The following is a 21,244-nucleotide window of genomic DNA, read 5'->3' on the forward strand; positions in this document are numbered from 1 at the left end:
TTAAAAACCATCCAATAATGCAGAATATGCAATGATAAATATGTAATTGATGAGTTGTTAATATATATATAACAATACAAAATATATGGGTATGGTTTTACACCTTAATTCAGCATATTGACACAAAATGATAACTGCAAATCCACCTTTCGCTGACTGGGGTCCAGTTGTTTCTGTGAATTGCAGCGATCCATTTGCTCCTCTTTCTATAGCAGTCTGTAAAAATATACCTCCGATTTTTTGTCAAATCTAGTTGTAGAGTCAACCGCAAAGCTCTTTCCCACTTTATATGTGTTGTGTTTGTTTTTCGCAGCATTCACGCTGAAAACAAATACAGCCGCTCAGTCTTTTTTGCCACTCACTGTGAGTAACTGCAGGCACTCCGGTCGACGGTGACGTCAAGCGCATACCCTCTATTTTATAAAGTGCTTTAAATGAACGTAACATGGCAGGAATGAAGTGGAAAATTTCTGAGCTCATGCAAACATGTCCACATCACTCTGATCAGATGCTTTCTTAACTGTTGTTTTCTCACCACACATTTCTGTTGCGTGTTTATTTTGTTATTGAGAGGAAGAAGCAGCACATATTTACATATTAATTTAAACGCTGCTCCTAGGGGTGGAGTCGGGAAGTTTGCTAACAGTATTTTCTGCTAAGATACCGTATATCAAACTTCTTTTTTTGCCTAAGTGAAAAGTGAAAAAGAACTTTCCCGTGAGTATATCGAGGCCATTAGGGAACCAAGATTTGTGTGTTTGTGTGTGGTTACCTGTTCATGCATGATGTGTGAAAGCTCTCTGGCAAGGTCTTTGTAACTGGCTTTCATCTCATCATGATATTCCTGTTGGTCCTCCTTGATCAGCCTTTCATTTACAGCTAAAGCCTGTCCACATGCCTCAACAAACTGCCTGCATATACAAACACCACATAAAACACGTATAATAAGAAAGCAGGCATTTATGTGGAGATCTTGAAAAGCTTTTAAAAATGGTGGTTATATACCTGAAGACCTCTTTAAGCTGTTTGACTTTGTTATCTGGGTATTTTTTGGCGCAGGCGTCATCAAGGAAAGCTCTGGCATACGCAAGTGGCCCAGCATTGACCTAAAGAGAAAGTATTTATGGAAAAATAGATCAGTTTAAATGTGTGTGTGTGATAAAATGGTATTTGGGCCAATTTTTCTTTAAACTGAATTCTATACATGCCAAACTTGGGGTGAAAGTGTTTGCGAATCAACACTTACTGACCCCAGTAGTGTATTTTTTATTGTAGCTACTGAAAATCTGTTCAAAAAGAGGATGTTTTGCCAGTAAAAATAAATACTGGATCAGTTTTCATGGCACTAAAAATTAACATTATGGAGCATTTGCATAGAAATTGCTGCAGTGCATATAGTAATTGATTCTGTACATGAGGAGCAACTTAAGGGTAAACATGTTAGCATGTAGCATGTAGCTAACAGCATTGTACACACAAACATGGGCTAAAATAGTGCATATTTAATTAAATTACATTGCATTCTTATATTCTACATTCTGACCAGTGTTAGTTTGAGTATTACTGTCTCATTTTCCATTTCATTTTCAAGGACTTTTAGTTTGTCAACATTATTTCCTGTTTCCTTTGTTGTTATGGTTGCTAAGTAAGTTTTCATGTGCTGTGTTCACGCCAGGTCGTAATTACCATCATAGATATCCATTATAAAGGCTAGATGTGTCGTCCGCACTGCTGGCCAATGGAGGTCGACGTCCGCACCTGGCGGCCATCTTGTCGCAGGCAGCTCGCTCACTCGTAACAATGTGTTAAATGGTGCAACCATAACTTGCTCAATTTTTAACCGATTTTCAAACGGTTTGGTTTGTTATAAACGTCAGAGATGTAGTTATGACACTGCATACTTATGAACAATAAGTGTATAAATAAATAATTATAGCCACGTTAGTAACGTTTGTAAGAAACAAAACTGTTTGTAAATCCGTCAAGATTTCACTGAGACAAGAGTATTTGTGTTCGTGCTGATCACTCATCTCACATCAGGAACCACAGAGCCGACCAGAAAGCTTGCCTGTGACAAGATGGCCGCCGGTGATGATGATAGAGACTCCGCCGTAAGACATCTAGCCTTTATTATGGATATCTATGATTACCATAGTCGAGATAACAAAACGAAGCTTCTATTCAAAGATGCTTAAAGTACTCGGACGCGTGCTCGACTTGAAGTGGCGCTGCGCAGACCGACTTGTGTATGACATCAAAGTATTCAAAATACTTTGCGATTTAAAAGCATATGTAGCCGTCTGCTCTCGCGGTACTTTGATGCAATACACCGATTGATTTGCGCAGCTTAAAGTCAAACAAACCTAGCGCATAAATGAAGATACGTTCACTCCATGTGATAATTGCCGTAATGATTTGAACTATAAAAAGCCTTTCAGAACTTGCAAAACGGTAGCAATTACAAAGCGTAAACTCGGAATGACGATTTTATTTTAGCATTATTTCAATTAACAAAAATATTTTTTAATAGTTCCAGAGGAAAACAAAGAATCTTATTATAATGCAGCGTAACCTTTGCCACAGGCTCTGTATCGATGCCTAAAATGTTGCCTTAGGGTGCTTTTGAAACAGACCTAATGGGGTTCATTTGTGTCTCACACACCTGTACACTAATGCTTCCCTGAAGCTTGAGCTGCAGGCGGATCATGTCGACCTCACTGGTTGCACAGAGGGCTTTGAGTTCCGCCACCTTCCCGCTCATCTCATCTATGGCCACCTCGATGGGGCTCAGGTCTGTGTGGTGCTGATACATCACTGCTATGCGCTTTTTCACATACGGGAAACAGTGTGTAGCTGAAACACAATGATTAGAGAAGAAAGAGTAAATAAACATAAAATGGATGCAATGGTACATTTAGAGTGGCCAGAAGAACAAACATTAAGGTCCCATCTGAAATCTACTCATGTTTGTGCAGTAATCAGGGTTTATGTTCCCTGTAGATGGCAGACCTCGACACTGTGAAAAGTGTTTTATTTACAACACACTCTCAAAGAAGGTCATTCTGCCTCAATGACCAGATCTGATCTGAAAATTTATGAGAAGATGAAGATCAGGGTTAAACTTTGAAATTTCCTGGTTGCTTTTATTATAGCACTGAACAGTAAACTTGAGATTAAGAAGACTTAGATTATTTGTTTTCGAACACCACCGCTCAAGATCAGGGTGTACAGTGTTAATACAGGAAGTACAGATCAAAATGTAATAAAGGTTATTGTTCCTGGACTAGCTGGTTAAATATATTAAACCATTAGGAGGTCACTTGGTAAACACAATAAAACCAAGAATCAATGGATGTTATGGGTTAAGGTAAAACATGTCAAATATCACTCAAAAGTTTGGGTTCAGAATTTGTTTTTGTTTTTAACAATTCAAGTATTGAATTGTTAAAAAATGAAAATAAAGTTAAACTTTTAAATTTAAACTTTGAAATTTCCTGGCTGCTTTTATAGCACTTATAGCACTGGTTACTGATATTCTTCTAAATATCAGAAAATGGGCTGAATGGATTCGAAAACGATAAAACCCAACTGTTTAACTCTGGGGGAGTTATAAAATGAGCCTATTTCCAAAAAAAGTGGAGTATCCCTTTAAAACTATAAGTAAACATTGGAGCAAGCCTGATAATCACATCATACAGAAAGTTCAAAGTTTCTAATATTATTATGTAATATAATATTATAGGAGTAAAAGATAAGTTAGCTAGAGTATGAAAACAGGATATGGAAAATATAATCAAATCACTATAGTCGCTACCAGCATGGTTGAGTAAGGTTACCTAGCCATGCTCAAGTGAAAAAGCAACTGGAACCATTTCACACCATGCCACAACTGCTTGGCCCAATAGTGGAAAAGCGGAAACATAAGGGTGTTACGGGTTTGTTAATGGAAGTTATCAATATAGAAGTATGAAGTAAACTTCTTCACTCTTGCTGTGTTTCATGTGCACTTTTTTTCACAACAGTAACCCTTGTGGGGTCAGAGGTAGTGATCACTCACTGGTGAGCACCGTCCTGCGTTTACACTGTTCCTCGACCCCGCCGTGCCGCTTGCCTGACTCTGTAAATGGAGTCTCGAACACAAAACGGCGAATGTTGTGGCTCCTCTCAAAGTCAGTCTTCCTCTCTTCCAGCTCCTTTTCCTCTAAATACGGTGTCACATGCGTCACTTGGATGTAGGCATACTTTGCCTCCAGATCTTTAGGGTTCACCTGAGATAGATGAGGAGAAGGTCAAAGGTTAGGGTGGGAGGAGACCAGTAATATGCTGATAAATAAACAGAAAACCTGTCTGTAAGTGCATTGAGGTTAAGGTGTGACTGTAAACTTTGCATATCAGGTCTGTTGTCGAAACCTATGGTCCAATGAACTTGTTTGTGAGTGCTTGTATAAACACTGTAAAAATGAATCTTGGATCAAGTAAAAAATCTTGAGCTTTTCTATTTTACTACATATTTTAATACTATATACTCGGAAGTCAAACCAACACGCATAGCAGGTGAGCTGGATTAATTTTTGAGGCAAATAGGCCTAAAAAAATAAATAAAACTAAAATAAATGGTTTTGTGGATGCTGCCTATTTCTCAGCATGCAATTGACCAATTATACTTAATATGCTTACATTGTTTGTGAGTTTCATTTACATTGAAATTAAACTAGAAAACTATTGTCTTGCAATGTCAAGATAAGTTTATTCCTTTCTTGTTACTCACAGATTTAATGAATTTGATTGTTACCTTGTTGTTATTCATGAACCAAGTGCTGAGGTCTTTGTGTGTTTCACGCATGTTTTCTATCTGATTAATGGTGGTCATGTGATGAGTGCTCGACACATCACGTGGTGGAACTGTAAAAGAGCACTTTGCTCTCCATGACATAAGCATTTGTCATAGTTATGTATATTAGATGAGGGGTTTTCAAATATTTGAAGGCCACAGACTCTCAAATAAGATATTTATTTATTTACATTTTTTACGAGTTTGAAAACTCCTGCTTTAGCTAAACCATGAAAAAACGTCATTTTAAAACATGCTAAGTGTTGCCATAATTTTTAAAGTGATACTCCACCCATTTCTTTCTTCTGAGAAAGATATCACAAAAGAAGATATTTTGAAGAATGTTGGGAACCGAACCATATTTGAGCTTGTTGACTTTTCTCAAAATATCTTCTTTCATGTTCCAGAGAAGAAAAAAAAAATCATACAGTTGTGCAACAACATGAGCCTGAGTAAATGATGAGTTTTGCTTTTTTTTACAGTGAATGTGTGTACAAGTGTAATCTATGTTTGTATGCTCAGATTAAACTGAGTTGCCTGAGCTTAATATGAGTGTGCACGTGCTCACCCTGCCGGAGTCCTGGATCATTTTGACATTTTCTTGACCAAATTTGTCAGAGTAAAGTTTGAGGAGACGCTGGGAAATCTCTGAGAGAGGAGTGAATTTTGGTTCTTTATAGATATATTCCTTTCCATCCTCATCTTCAAAGAAACCCTGAAACACACACAACATCTCATCACAATCTATGCGTGACCTATTTCCCAACATGCACTATTGGTGTTATTAACGTACAGCCAACAAAAGCTGGTTTCAATCCCATAATCAACAAACCTAAACATCACAAGTGGAAATGAAAAGTTATGACTGATGGACACACACTTTGACATTTAACTGTCTTAAAAACCTCAGATTTATTCAGAATTTCAAAGCAATCCTGATAACACACCATGGCAGAGCTCAGACTATGAATATATTTCTTCTTGCACTTCATAGAATTCATGTTATCCTTAAATAATCAGTGCTATCTTTTATTCTCTGTTGTCCGACATACACTTTTGAAACATCAGCACTTACGCAGCACACAAAGCTTTCACTGTGTTTTCACTGAAACAGCTCAAGCCATAAATTCGCATAGCTTCTGTGAGGTTAATGGGCACAGCGTATAGCAAAAGAGCTCACTAAGTGTTGCCTAGCTCATTTTTATGGTCTGAACCCATTGGCTTCCATAGTAAACAATGAATCAGAGTGCTGCCAGGCTCAACGCGGAATGAAGAAATGACAGGATGTACAGATGAGAGAATGTATTATGCGTTTAAAGATTGATGAAGGACACTAGCAGCACACAGAAAAAGGCCTTCTCCTCCTCTAAACCAAAAACACAGGCAGACAAACAAGCAGAAGTTTAGTGAGACTGTTATGGTCAAAGCAAAATTTTGCCTGACAATGAGTGGGACAGTACGTACACACACACACACACACACACACACACAGTCCACAACAACACTTACCGCAGCCTTAGGAAAGAAAAAAAAGAAAAAAAGATTGATTAACTGAGACCCACAATGACTTAGACATGCTTTAAACAAGACTCAAGCTATCATGCAGGGTATATTATCATGCATACAGGAATGCGTATTTTTAATAAGCATTCCTTAAAAAGTTTCGTTTGAAAGTGACCACCCTTTCCACCTCCTCTACTTTTTAAAAACTTTTCTGGTAGTTTCTGATTACTGAATAAACACATATAAACAACACAAAGACTATATTATATTTTGGGTTTTTGATAAAAAAAAAAAAAAGGTCAGAAATCCAAACGTTTAAAAAGATCAGTTTCAATAGACTGTCCTTGTTTTTGGACTGGGGTGGAAGTTGACTCAAACCAACATTTTTTTTAATATAAAAAAATCAAGAACAGTTTGGTACCACATGATATGATCCCTTTAAAGGGCACCTATTATGCCCCTTTTTACAAGATGTAATATTGGTCTCTGGTGTCCCCAGAATGTATTTGTGAAGTTTCAGCTCAAAATACCCCACAGTTAATTTATTATAACCATTTGAAAATGTCATTTTGGGGCCTGCTTAAAAATGAGCGGTTTCAGGGGGTATTCCACCTTAAATGCAAATGAGCTGCATATCCCCGCCCTGCCATTGGATGAGGGCGTAACTTGATACCTATGGCAGGCAGTCGGTACTGAGAGAGTGAAGAGACGCGCCGTATTGAATGTCATTCAGAGTACGTTTGAATCGGAATATTTAAATAGTATGAAGAGACTCCGGCAGAATAAACAAATGAGAATGGACCAGTACGTCTCGGTATGGTTATTTGATACTTTTATGTACTTTAGAGTTGTAATCGCGTCCCATTTGAAATGATGGATGTCCAACACACACACACAGACACTAGCGCAATTTTTTGAAACTACATATACATTCTGTGATAAAGTTTGCAACGTACGAGCGAAATTACATTTATGCGAGGGACCTGTGGCGTCATGTTTAGCTACTTGTCATAGGTGCTTCTGTGGCAAATGTGAGAAGATGGCTAACTTACAGAACACCAACATATATGCAGTTTTTAATACAATATCTTTAAAAATATATATATTTATAAACGTGTGGTTACACACTATACAAACAAGGTTTTAAATTATATACACAGACATCCTATGACGGCAATAACTTTAGACGCATTTGTTATTGAATTGGCTGACATTGACTGAAAAGACTATTTGCTCAAAAATCATAAAATACACGTACTGTTACTGGAGGTGACGGTGGATCGCAAACAGTAGACGACAATCCACACTTGAGGATTAACTTTTAAGCCACAACAACAGGATTAACCCACGAGTCCACGACAGAACATAAATTTACGTTTCCAAGAGACATTACCGGCTGTCGTCGTTGAAACAATGAAGGATGGTGTGTACAGATCACCGAGGGCGGGGTCTAGGCCACAGCCACACTGTCAATCAACCCCCTGTCTCCCGTTCTACGTCACAAAGACCTGGATCTCAGAACAGCTCGTTCTGAGGCAGTGCATATGATTTATTGAGATTGTAAAAAAACTACTGGATGGATTTTTATCATTCTAGGGTGGTTTTGCTCACACACTGCCAACACACATTTATGTTCAAACACCATGTAAAAGTGAATTTTCCATAATAGGTGCCCTTTAAAATAAAATATAAGCTATATTTTTCCTTTCCTAATCCTCAAACTGTTTGTGTTAGCTGGACTGGTAAAAACTTTGTATTGTCTTACCTGGCCGAAAAATGCCACTCTGAAAAACGTGCCAAGTAGCCTCTTCCCAGAATGCATCACTTCCATCACTTTAGTGTAAGCCCGATGTAACGTGTCATACAGGTGGGCCAGTTTCTACACAACAGCACAAAGCTACATTCATACTGTCTTCATTTGAGTATACACTACATGGTAAATTTGAATTTCCAATAATACATAAACAGTGTGTGTGTGTGTGTGCGCGCACCTCAAAGTCCCGGCGTTGTTCGTAAATTGGGATGATGAGTTTATATATATCTGAAATAAGTTCGTAACGTTCAGCTTTCCATAAACCATCAGCACAAGCTTCTAGCAACTCCATCAGCACCTCCTGCAGATAGACATAAATATATAATTACATACTTTCACATACCTATGTCCAATACTGTATCTCAACTAAGGATGCACAATATATCGGCCACTATATTAGTATCGGCCAATATACGTCATTTTTAATGTTATATTTATCGGCCCGATAAGAAAATTTGGTTGATATATAAAAAATAAGGCCCGGGCAACGATTAATCGCGATTAATCACATCCAAAATAAAAGTTTGTGTTTACATAATACATGTGTGTAGTGTGTATAATTATATTGTATATATAAATACACACACATGCATTATATATTAAAGAAATTTTTGCCTGTATATATATTTATACATCATTTATATTAGATATAAATATTAATATTTGATATATTAATAACATGTTTTTCTTAAATATATACTTGCATGTGTATTTTTTATATACAAAATAATTATACATAATTATACACAGTACACACACATATATTATGTAAACACAAACTTTTATTTTGGATGTGATTAATCTCGATTAATCATTGCCCAGCCCTAATTAAAACCGATAAATAATGGATCATTTCCTTCCGCTGAGACACTTCGGATGCACACTGTTCGCCATGATGGTTTGGAACTGCATGAAATATGATTGGAATCATTTCAAAAAAGGCAAGTTCACCGCAAGTCTGTCATATACTGTAGGCTACATAAAATTATAATGAAAACATTCTAATTGTGTGTTTGGGACATGGCTTTTAATGCTGAGATTTTGGCTTTCAAAATAGATTTAAAAAAATTGGATGTAGATTTATCGGTCAATATGTCGGTTATCGGCTTTCAAATATAAAGAACTATCGGTTATCGGCCAAAAATGTCATATAAGTACATCCCTAATCTCAACATCAATGCACTTACATGATGCCTCCAAATGCAACACTCTCAGAAAAAAAAAGATACAAAAGAGCTGTCCCTTGGGGTGGTACACTAATATATAGAACTTATATTTACCTAACTAAAAATATGCACCTTTCAGGGGTAAATAAGTTAAGGTGAACCCCATTGTTGATTCATGGGATACCCCTTTTTTTCTTTCAAATTGTGACAAAACTGCTAATCTAAGAACTAATCTGTCATTTAATTTAATTCAAGTGTCGTTCTAAAGGGTACAATGTTAATGGGTTTGAAAATACAACCTTTTGGTTATCAATCCAGACCTTTAACCACTAGGTCACACTATGGGAACTGAACTGATTTCCTGTGGGCTTTAGTTTAATCAGCCTGATTCAGTGTTAACAACAGCTGAGCACCTTTCTCTAGTGATCTGGTTCATCTCAGCGTGTTTATTGGGCGTTTGCTAGTTATACACCACATGCACATTGAAGCAATCGAAGGACATTTACTCCACTCCAACAAGTCCAAAAGCATTCGATTTTAACTTTGACCACAGAGACGATCTTTTATCACAAGTGTATGCACTGAAAAAATTGTAAATGTTACTCAAAGAGTTAAATGCGCAAACTGACTATTCACAGTGATGAGGGACTCTCAGGGCAAATTAAGGCTCATTATCTGGACTTCTTTTACTAACACACCCTCTGGACAGGGACAATTGGTACTGATTAGATAAGAAACGAGAACATTTGACTGACGTTGTTTTAAAGGAAAGCTTTGAATTAATTCCAGTGCTTCTTCATCAAGGAAGAGGGTCTTGATTCATGAACTATATAAATGTGATTAGTAGCAAGCTGGTTTAAACCTCATTGAAATGAACGTCCTGCATGCCCACATCCTCCATCATGGCTGCCTCCTCATCGATGTTGGGTGTGATCACACGAAATGCCAAGCAGCCCTGACGAAACATTCCTGCCAAGGAGAAGATATAGCAAGCGGAATAGGTTAAAGCAGGTTTAACACTTTCACAAAAGGTCAGGTATTTGGACACACACACACGGTATTAATAGAAAGATCACACCTCAAGAATACCCACTGTAAACAATGTTCACATTACATAATATGTGTGTGTGTGTGTGTGTGTGTGTGTGTTTGCGTGCATACATGTGCACTATTTCTTGACCCTGCATTATTAGTGCTGTTATCACACAGAGATTACCTCCAGTAAAAGAAATTGACAAAGAACTCCAGATTGCAAAATAAAGTTGAACCTTGAACAAGACGCCTTTATAAATATGTGTGTGTGTGCGTCCATTCAAGCAAGAGAAAATGTTAAATCACCTTTCACCTGAAAACTAGAAAGATAAGCTCAATTATTACAGCCTTCAAAACATAATGACAAGCCACCCAAAACATAGAGCTTTTAATGAAAATAACTTTACAAATTAATTATTGCTAATAATAAAACTAACTAATAAAATAGTTCTAAAACTTTCATTCTTTTGACCAAACCTATTAATATATCATATACTGCATCTGTTCTGTTCACTGGTTTTGTATTGCTCATTTTTTTTTTACTTCTATTTTGAAGTGCATTATCTGTTCCCATTGTTTACTTCCTGTGTTTAGTTCCTGTTTTTTCGATTTATTACCCACACCTGCTCATTGTTTGCCTCTTGTTACCCTGTAAATGTATACCCCAATGTGTCCTTAGTAGATGTATCATGTGCACTGTAATCAGTATTGTTTGGAAATACCCTGTATATACTTTTTCTTGCCCTGTCTCCCTTTGATTTTATTTATTTTGTTACTTTTTTAATAAATGTTCTATGTTGCAATTGAATCCTCTTCTCTGTCTTTCTGAAACACCATAGATTAGAGGGTACACTAAACATATGAAGTGCACACTGGGAACAATGAGGACAGAAAATACACTTCAAAATAAAAGTCCGAATAACAAAAGCAAGAAACACAAAACTAAGGAACATGTAACACATACATTTAGCTACTCTTTACAAGCCATAATTGTTTCAAATGTGACATTTGTTTTAATTAACAATTTCACTAACAAAGTATTTGACAAATAGATAACAGTGTGTTTAAATGCCTTCATAAAGGCAAAAATGCATCTAAATTCTATTCCAAATATCCGATCTTGATTGATTTTTTTATTTCTGAAACTAGTACAGTACATGCAAACTAGGTTTAGTGTGCCCCCTAGTGAATCCCTCACCTTTCCTCTTCAGGTACTCAGCCACCAGTGCTGCCACATGCACGTAACACATTGCCGCCTAAAGAAAAATAAGCCCTTGATGATGTCATTGGAGTAACACATTATCCACCAGCCACTGATTTACAGCACCACCAAACAAACTGATGCTAAATGAAATGTTAAACTAAATAGAGCGCATAAACAGATCTTAAAATATAAGTAATTTATGGATTTAAAGAGCCTTTAATTTATTAATTAGCATTATTTGGCTAGCTTACCTCAGACAGATCTCCGTTCTTGACATGGATTTTAGCCATACTATCCAACCAGGTTTTACGCAGCTCCGGGGTGCTGGTGTAGGATTTGGCCAGGCTGTATTGCAGGTCCACCAGCATCTCTGGATCTTTTTCATGTTCCTTCATCTGCTCAGTGGCCATGAGTACCGTCCGGATCCGCTTGGTCAGGTCCTTCACATCCGAGGGAAAAGCTGTGTGCTGGGGCCACAGGAAGAGAGAGTGCAGGATGAGAAAACAGTCACATCTGATGTGACTTATACATGTGATTTGAATATGAAAAGCTGATGATCTACTAGTTTATGGTGTTCAGTGTTATTCTAACATCCATATTTATTGTTAACATTGATTTTCTAAGCAGATGCTACTCTATAATCTCTGCAATCTATAATCCTATGTATGCTGTAAAGTATATATATATATTGAAATCTGATCTTTCAGACTATTTTTAATGTTTTGCAAATGAAACAAAATAAGAAATTAACCTGAAGTTTTACCTTTACAGTTTTATCACTGTTGGCACAATTATTAATAATGGACAGTGACTGCTGGAACCGTGTCCCACCAATCCCGATGACATCAGCGATCAGCTGACTGACTGCAATCACCACCTGAGAATTTTTTTTAGAACATTTTTTAGCCAGATTATGTCAGAATATTGAAAAAAAAAAAAAAAGATCAGTATGAACTTGCAAAGGAGCTCTCTAGATCAGTGATTCTCAACCAAGGGGCCAGGGGGCCACTAAGGGGCCTCATCAAACTTCCAAGTGAGCTGAAAGATTACTTAAAATTATTATATATAAGACAAAACAAGTTTTAAAGCAAGATGTAAGATTATATCTTTGTTGTAATTTTTTTTCCCCAACAACTGCCGGTTATGTTTAAGAACCAGGATTCTCATAATTTTAGAAAACCTAAAAATTTGATGGAATTTTAAAATTGTGAATTCTTGACCTGGAAAAAGTCACAGAAATGTATTAAATCTTAAAGCCAAGAAAATTGATAATTTATAATGAATTTAAATGTATTATTGAACCCTGAAGAACATTAAATTACTGAAAGTTCTGGAATTATTTAATGTAATTATTTTAATTATTCATAGTTATGTATTGCCTCTCTTAGTCTAAATACCGTCAAAGGGATAGTTCAACCAAAAATTAAAATTTTGTCATCTCTATCTCACTCTCATGTTGTTTCAAACCTCTATGAGTTTATTTTTTCTGCTAAAGAATGTTGGTAACCAGACAGTTTACAACACAGTTTTTTTTCCTACTATGGAAGTCAATGGATGACATCAACTGTCTGGTTACCAACATACTTTAAAATATCTTCTTTTGTGTTCAACAGAACAAAAAAAAAACGTATACAGGTTTGGAACCACTTGACGGTGAGTACACAATGGGTGAACTATCCCTTTAATATCTTTGAGGACCTTCAAATATTTTATTTGACACTGGGGGTCCTCAGAGTCAAGAAGGTTGGGAACCGCTGCTCTAGATTGACACCTTACCCATTACCCTCTTTTCCCTCTCTTGCCTGCAGGTGTGTACGGACAAAGGACCTCCTGTCATTGTACTCAAAGTTGCTCTTCATGAGGAAATAGAGCAGGTGGGCGGCATCACTGCGTATGGAGCTCAGTTTGGAATTACAGCACTTCAGAATCTCATAACAAAAACAGGCACACATATCCGCCCGGCCGTCAAAAAACGTACAGGGAAACTGAGAAAGAGAGAAAAAGACACATCTAGTGTCGAATGAGACTTATTAAAAAAAAAATAATGAACAACATGTTGGACTCCGGAAGTTTATGTATTGAAAACGGTGTCTTTTGGGGATTTTTCTCCTCTCATATCCCATGAATCAACAGTAAGGGTACCTTGTAAATGAAGGTACGTAGGGAGGTGAAAACTTGCTTCAGTGCCGTCTCTGACTGGGGGATCTGAAGGAAACAGAGGTGAACCTGGAAAACCTTCTTCATCAGTGGGTTATGACCCAAATCAGCACACAGCTGCGTCTGTGGATACATGGTTTAATATTAAAGTGCTGTAGGGAAGAACTAAACTTTGTTCATTTGTACTAATAAACACATTTACTCTTGTTGTCGGTACCTTAAAGCCCATGATGAAGACACTGAGTGTGTCCAGCACAGTCAAGCACACCTCCGTTGAGACGTTAGCCTCCAGGAGACACGCGTCAGCATCACCATGGCAAGATGCTGGAGGAGAAAGAGGAAAACAAAGATAACTTTAAATGAACCTGGCAAAAACGTTGCCCAAGTTCTGAGACTGTTCCCTATTAGCTGGGTAATCCTGGAAGACAATGTTGGGAGTACTTGGGAACCACTGGACTGCAAAACTTAATTTATTCTGCATTGAAGGTGTGCCAAAATTGCGCAAAGGATGATGTGTGTTAAATATGCTGTTTTGGTTCCCTTGAAACCCAAGAAGCTCTTACCGGTTATTCTACAAAGATCCCAAGAACAAATTCTCAGACTGAAACATACACATACAAAGTGTAATTTTCATGATTGTCAATGCATATCAAGTTCTTCTAAATGTTCATTTTAGATAGGCTGTGAAGGATGAGGAGTGATCAAGAAATGAATGTGTTAATATCCCTGGGTGCTGCTAAGTCGGACACACATTCTGTTACTTGTGGTGTCCCTCAAGGTTCAGTCCTTGGCCCCACCCTCTTCACGCTTTACATGCTCCCCCTTGGTCATGTCATCAGCCGGCATGGATTATCTTTCCATTGCTATGCTGATGACACTCAAGTTTACATTAAAACAAACCCTAATCCCTCCGAAGCCCTTTCCACACTTCAAACCTGCCTGGAGGAGGTAAAGACGTGGATGGCGGCTAATTTTTTTGCAACTCAACAGCCTAAAAACGGAAGCTATTCTTGTTGGCACTCCGCATCAGACCCGGTCGTCCACCATCTCCAGCATCACCTTCTCTGGTCATGATATCCACCTCTCACCCTCAGTCACAAACCTTGGTGTTAGAATGGACCCTCACCTGACCTTTGAGGCCCACATTAATCATCTATGTAAAACCTCTTTCTTTCACCTAAGGAACATTGCAAAACTTCGCCCAATGCTGACTTTCCCTGATGCCGAAAAACTTGTCCATGCCTTTGTTTCCTCCAGGCTGGACTATTGCAATGCACTACTAATCGGGATCCCTAGCAAGAACATCAAGCAACTGCAGTACATACAGAACTGTGGGGCTAGGATCCTGATGGGCTTGCGGAAGTACCATCACATCACACCCATCCTTAAATCGCTTCACTGGCTTCCTGTCCAGTACAGGATTGAATACAAAGTTTCCCTTCTGTCACATCAGTGCCTCCATGGCACTGCACCACCATATCTCAAACAACTCATCACCCCCCTTTCCCCATCTCATCAACTCCGCTCTGGACAGGCCAATCTACTTCAGCCTGTGAGGACAAGGCTTCGTACTATGGGTGATCGAGCTTTCTGTTCAGTCGCGCCTACTCTCTGGAATGCTCTCCCTGCCCATCTAAGGGTCCCTCAGACTGTTGACTCTTTCAAAAAAGGCCTTAAAACCCATCTTTTTAGAAAAGCCTTTTATGGCTAATAGTGCTTTTATTTAACTTATTTTATCTTATTATAATGTTCCTGTTTTTATGTGTAGCACTTTGAGGTCATTAAATTGATGTAAAGTGCGTTACAAATAAAATATATTATTATTATTATTATTAATGTGTCTTACTGTGGTTGAAAGTGTGTGCGTTCTCCAGGTTGCCCAGCTGGTGTAAGCGTGTTTGCATGACGCCTCCTCTGTTACGAGACACAGGAAGAGTCAACGACTTCCTGTCCGGAGCTATAAACCCCACCCCCTCCTGGCTTCTGAGGAAAAACAAAGCCTTTATGAGAGGTCTAGTAAGCTGTCTGTTATATAAATACAGTATAAAATACGTATGTATGTAAGTATGTAAGGGTCATATCATAGATATATATATATATATTTTTTTTTTTAATTTTTTTTTACCCTGAGGTCCACATAGAGTATAATGTTGGAGAAGGGTTTTTAGCATTATACAGGCTGTACAGTACCATTCAAAAGTTCGGGGATATTATTTATTATTTATTTATATTTTTCTTTTAGTTTAAAGTCTCTAATGCTCAGCAAGGCTTTTTAAAAAAAAAAAATCCAGTAAAACAGTAATATTGTGACATAGGATAATTTAAAATAATTAAATTCTAAAATGTAATTTATTCCTGTGATGGCAAAGCTGAATTTTCAGCATCATTACTCCAGGCTTCATTGTCACATAATCCTTCAGATATCGTCTCGGTTACATATGGTAACCCATGTGCCCTGGAAGAGAGAATGGAGACGTTTCGGAGGGATCCGACAGAAATGGGATCTTTGCAGAGAGACCAGTCTACTTCGAGACAAACTAAACAAGCCAATGCACATTGGCATGCGATAATTGCGCCAGCTGCTTTTATCACACAGTGCAGTGTGCCTAATGCGCAGAAGGTGCAACGCATCTTTGCATTTCGCTGAGGAGCCGAGCCAGGGACCCGGCAGTCTGCAGTGACTGGTACAACAACATGGCGACAGGACGAATGTCTTCGTTCCCTCTTTTAGGGATCATGGGTTACCATACGTAACCAAGACGTTCCCTTTCATGTCGGTCACTCCAACGTTCGTTGGAGGGATCTGACAGAAATGGGATCCCTACCAACATCCCATGTTCTTGGCCCTTCCAGTGCCCTGCATAAGCCTTCTCTCTTTAATAGGGGCAGAAGTTTATGGGGGAAGTCCTGCCCACTGATGTTCTACAAGACCCACTCGGTGAGAAAATTGGATAATACTGGGACACTGCCTTCCTAGGGAGGTAACATGTGGAGAATACATATATGGACTAGCCAAGCAGGGTAATGCAACATATGGAAGTCTCTGGGGTTAGGGTTAGCCCAATCCTAAGAGGAAACGCAGACAGACACTGGCTAGCCGACAGGGTAGCAATACCTTGGAATTTACACATATGGGGTCGCTGCATGGACCGCTACATATTGACACCCAGCCAAGCACAGGTTCCTCAATGCACACAAGGGTCAGGCCTGGCGTCAGACGCTCCGCAACGTCTAACTGTCGTTATGCCATTCTTCATTGTCACATGATCCTTCAGAAATCGGAAATCACTATGGATAACAACACACTGGAGCAAATAGACGCACGTATCTGGCCGACCAGGCGAGAATGGCGTAGCAAGCCGACTCTTGAGGGGGTTCCCCACACTACTGGCCATATGGGGCGAGTATACGGGAGGATACCGGCTCTACACAAAGGCTATAGAATCTAGCAAACATATTGGGTGTCGCCCAGCCCGCAGCTCTATACATACTGTATCTGTCAACGAGGCGCCTTGAGCCAATGCCCAGGAGGAAGCAACACTTCTAGTTGAGTGCGCTCGCAACCCGAATGGGCAAGGTACGACTTGGGATTGATACGCCAAGACACTGCGTGTTCAACGCTCAAGGCTTTGCGAGAAAGGGAAGACGAACAACGTGCCCACGAACGCAGTATCAGCATGCATAAGCCCAGGCATGTGAGACCGTGATCATGGACGTCACATGAGGACTGCATCTCAGAACGCTCCGAAGCAAAATGCAAAGATGCTCATTATATACCCACACTGCGTGATAAAAGCAGCTGGTGCAATTATCACATGCCAATGTGCATTGGCTCATTTAGTTTCTTTCGAAGTAGATTGAGCTCTCTGCGAAGATCCCATTTCTGTCGGATCCCTCAAATTCTGTCTAATATGCCCGATTTGCTGCTCAAGAAACGTGCATCCTTGTTATTATCAATGTTGAGGACAATTGTGATGCTTATTATTTTTGTAGAAACTATGACACTTTTTACTGGATTCTTTGATAAATAGTAAGTTCGAAAGAACATTTATTTGAAAAGGAATTTTTGTACCATTATAATTGAATACTCCCTTGCAAAATACCTGATAAATCTTACTGAACTTACTAAACTGAACCCCAAACTTTTGAACGGAAGTATACCTTAAACACTTTTATGAGAATCCTTTTTTGAAATGAGCAACAGCGGCTTATGATCAGCTGTTTTGCTGACAAGTCAATACAGCTTCCATCAATAAAAGCCTCTTTGCAAACCTTGCATTACTTTAAGAAAAGCTCACAAAATAATCCATGCTAAAATATGCCACACAAACTATCAAGGAGGGATTGAAATATGGAAGGAGCTGTTTTTGCAGCTAGTTTTAATAGATGGTTTTGTTGACTAGGGAGGACATTTTGACGTTATAAAGGAAAACTACATTTCTCATGATATGACCCATTTAAAACATCAACATTCACTATGGTTAACCTCTATACTTCTGTATATTACACACGTCACATTTTCTACAACTAGCCAATATGCATGACACTGTTACTCATGATTGTAGATGGTTCAAAAAATGTTAATATAGTATATTAGATGCTGGCATCCATTAATCATGTGACTGACTGCCCACTGGACAAAGAGCAGGACATGATGACATAAGCACTAAGTACATAGGTGTGATGATATTATTGTAATTCTTGTGTTTGATGGACACATGCAGGTGATATAAGATGAAACCAAAACCTTCTGCTCTTAGACTACTAAGAAAGCATGAATGTGGAAATGCCTCAGCTCATATACACACAGAGCAGTGAGTTAGTTGAATGAGTCAGCATGCTGTTAGTGAAGGCCACTCAAAAGCACACAGGTCTTACCCTGTTCAGGGATGCCAGGATGCTACAGTATCACTGACTAACCCTCGCCAGCATTTCAGCCAATAAAACATATACACACATAAAGGAGTAGCGTCATTCAAGGTTTGATTATAGATAGTTTAGGACTTGATGCTGTGTGTATGTATGTATGTGTGTATGTGTGTGTGTTTGTGTGTGTGAGTACATGTTAGTTAAAGGCAAGAGAGAGAGACAAGTAGATATGAGATAGAGCTTGCATTTATACTGTATGTCTGATTCTACAGAAAAAAAGTGGTCAAATCATTTGAAAAAAAATTTGAACTAGGGCTATCAATCAGTTAAAAATGTTTAATTAAATTCATTATTCATGTAATACAGATGATTTATTTCAATAAATAAATGATTCACAATACATCATGTTTATCAATAATTGCTGACAAAGGTTTAGCAAATGAGGACACTTCAAATACAATAACAATTGACTGCCACTATGATGAATAGACATCAGAAAAAATGGCTTTAGTAACACTGTGGCTTTTTAGTTTATTAGTGGCTTTTTAGTTTGAAGAAACATATTGTTTGTTTATTTTCATATCACTGATCATAAGCCTAGCACTGGTCTGAGTGAATTCTTTCTTATTCATTTTTTAATTAAAGTATTTTATTGGCATGATTGAGTTTACAAGCAATAATGACAAGAAAAATAAATAAACATTATAACAACAAATACTGATAAAATGTGTATTAAAATACTATAATAACACTTAGTATTACTATTATAATTATTATATAATACTATATAGTATACAATATAATCGTATATACGTAAAACAATATATGAAATATTATATAATTATATAGAATAGACATTTAAGACAGTATGAATAAAATATAAATAAAATATGAATAATATTATTTTGTTTAATAATGCAAATTATGTAATAGCATTTTTTTTAATGAACAGTGGTTCTAAATTGATACATTAATTTGACAGTCCTAATTAGGATAATTTCTTTCATTGGTTTGGCATAAGTATCAGGTTTAACAAAAAAATGATTACTTAATGGCCCCTTTCATTTTTTTCATTTCACACAAAATTTATGATTCAACAGCAAAAAGTCAACATTTTGACAATTAGAAGTAAAAAAAAAAATTTTTACCTGGCAATGAATCTCTTCCCCATATACCTGAACTGATGTAGACACACTCTGTGTGTAAGAGAGAGAGAGAGAAATGAACTGAGTATTCAATATTAAGTTACAGGATATCATTGCTCTAATGTGATTAGTACCAGTCTAGATGACTTACTCTACTAAAGTGAAAAAGTCCATCAACTCAGAGTTTGTGGCTTTGTTCCAGTAAGTAAATAAGGCATCTGGAAAAAATAGTCAAAAGTGAACAAATTCATGAGCACAAGTAAGTGACCTTTGAAAATTGGAGTCATGTGTGCATGTTCCTACCTTCAGACATGCTCTTTAAGACATGGAGGAAACACATGAGCAGGTTTTTGATTTCTTCTCTGTCCAATTTATCACAACGTAGGATAGAGCTACCCAAAGCAGAGGCTGACTGAGTCTGTCATAGATAGACACACACACACACACATAAAGTATATAATGAAAGACAACAAAAAATCACATCACAGAATGTCTCAGTTACGTATGTACGTAACCCTCATTCCCTGAGTAGGGAATGGAGATGTTCCGTCGGATGACGACGAATGGGGTTTCGCTTAGAAAGCCTATCGACTTCAAGTATACAAAACGAGCCAATGGCCAAGGAATGCCAAGGGTCTCCGGAATTTGCATTCAGTTCAGCAGGCAGCAATGTGAAACTCGCTGGAACACGGCATCACACCAACACCGACTGGAAGCTGCTCGTCTAGAAGATTCTCGAAGATAGTAGAGAATAGGCTGCAGGAGTGAAGAGAACTTCTTGGCTCCGAAGCGAAAACATATCTGCATATTGCCAGCATTCTCCTTTTATACCCACGCGGTGGGGCGGAGCCACGCCATGTAAATTCCGCAGACCCATGGCATTCCTTTGCCATTGGCTTGTTTTGTATACTCGAAGTCGATAGGCTTTCTAAGCGCAACCCCATTTGTCGTCATCTGACGGAACTCGGAGTGACAACGAAAGGGAACACTGTTTTATCAGAAGTTTGAGCAGAGGAATCATGTACTGCTCAATCCTAAATGACTTTAAGCATGCAAAAAACACATAGCACAGAGCTGGAAAAATAAAATATGAGAAAGACATGCAACACCCTCATAAACTATAAAAGATTAAAGAGATGATAGCACACACACTCCCCAGACGGGGACACTCTAGTGTTGCTCTACTTGAATGGTGTCAGTAATTCTGTTAGTGTCGTTGTCGTAGAGGGCGGGGCTTGAGAGCAGTGAGAAATCCATTGTGACGCGTTTGGCTGCTCGGCTGAGAGGGGCGGAGTCCTCGGGTTCAAGGGGGAGGGGCAACACGGTGAGGGTGTGTCTACGTGTAAACCTCTCTTTCGGCTAAGAGGTCAAAGGTTAGGGTCAAGAAGGGAGAATAAGAGTTAGCAGTGATTGGGGGATATTTATGAGCAACAGCAACATGCCTCACTCTAAATCCAGCTGAATGAAGCCACAGTGAGATGATTTGTGTCCTCATGATATTTCAATATATGTAACTTTGTTTAG

General features: G+C 38.2%; 1 protein-coding gene across 7 annotated transcripts in view; it reads right to left on the reverse strand.

Annotated features, from left to right (window-relative positions):
- dock9b (dedicator of cytokinesis 9b) overlaps positions 1-21,244 on the reverse strand; it is a 98,301-nt gene that overhangs the window by 2,906 nt on the left and 74,151 nt on the right. For 4 of the 7 annotated variants that reach the window (XM_089133865.1, XM_089133863.1, XM_089133868.1 and 1 more), the window contains 18 exons: positions 20,024-20,138; positions 19,872-19,938; positions 19,724-19,771; positions 15,553-15,689; positions 13,924-14,030; positions 13,692-13,829; positions 13,352-13,534; positions 12,313-12,426; positions 11,801-12,016; positions 11,544-11,601; positions 10,176-10,282; positions 8,326-8,448; positions 8,100-8,213; positions 5,400-5,546; positions 4,058-4,268; positions 2,663-2,853; positions 1,006-1,106; positions 773-911 (listed from right to left, as the gene is read on the reverse strand). In XM_089133865.1, coding sequence (XP_088989991.1) covers positions 773-911; positions 1,006-1,106; positions 2,663-2,853; positions 4,058-4,268; positions 5,400-5,546; positions 8,100-8,213; positions 8,326-8,448; positions 10,176-10,282; positions 11,544-11,601; positions 11,801-12,016; positions 12,313-12,426; positions 13,352-13,534; positions 13,692-13,829; positions 13,924-14,030; positions 15,553-15,689; positions 19,724-19,771; positions 19,872-19,938; positions 20,024-20,138 — 2,316 coding nt within the window. The remainder of the gene's footprint in view (positions 1-772; positions 912-1,005; positions 1,107-2,662; positions 2,854-4,057; positions 4,269-5,399; positions 5,547-8,099; positions 8,214-8,325; positions 8,449-10,175; positions 10,283-11,543; positions 11,602-11,800; positions 12,017-12,312; positions 12,427-13,351; positions 13,535-13,691; positions 13,830-13,923; positions 14,031-15,552; positions 15,690-19,723; positions 19,772-19,871; positions 19,939-20,023; positions 20,139-21,244) is intronic. The other 3 variants (XM_089133864.1, XM_089133866.1, XM_089133869.1) reach the window with 1 other exon arrangement.

The sequence above is a fragment of the Pimephales promelas genome, chromosome 8 (assembly GCF_988280905.1).
Source record: "Pimephales promelas chromosome 8, fPimPro1.hap1.1, whole genome shotgun sequence".
Classification (NCBI taxonomy): Eukaryota; Metazoa; Chordata; class Actinopteri; order Cypriniformes; family Leuciscidae; genus Pimephales; species Pimephales promelas.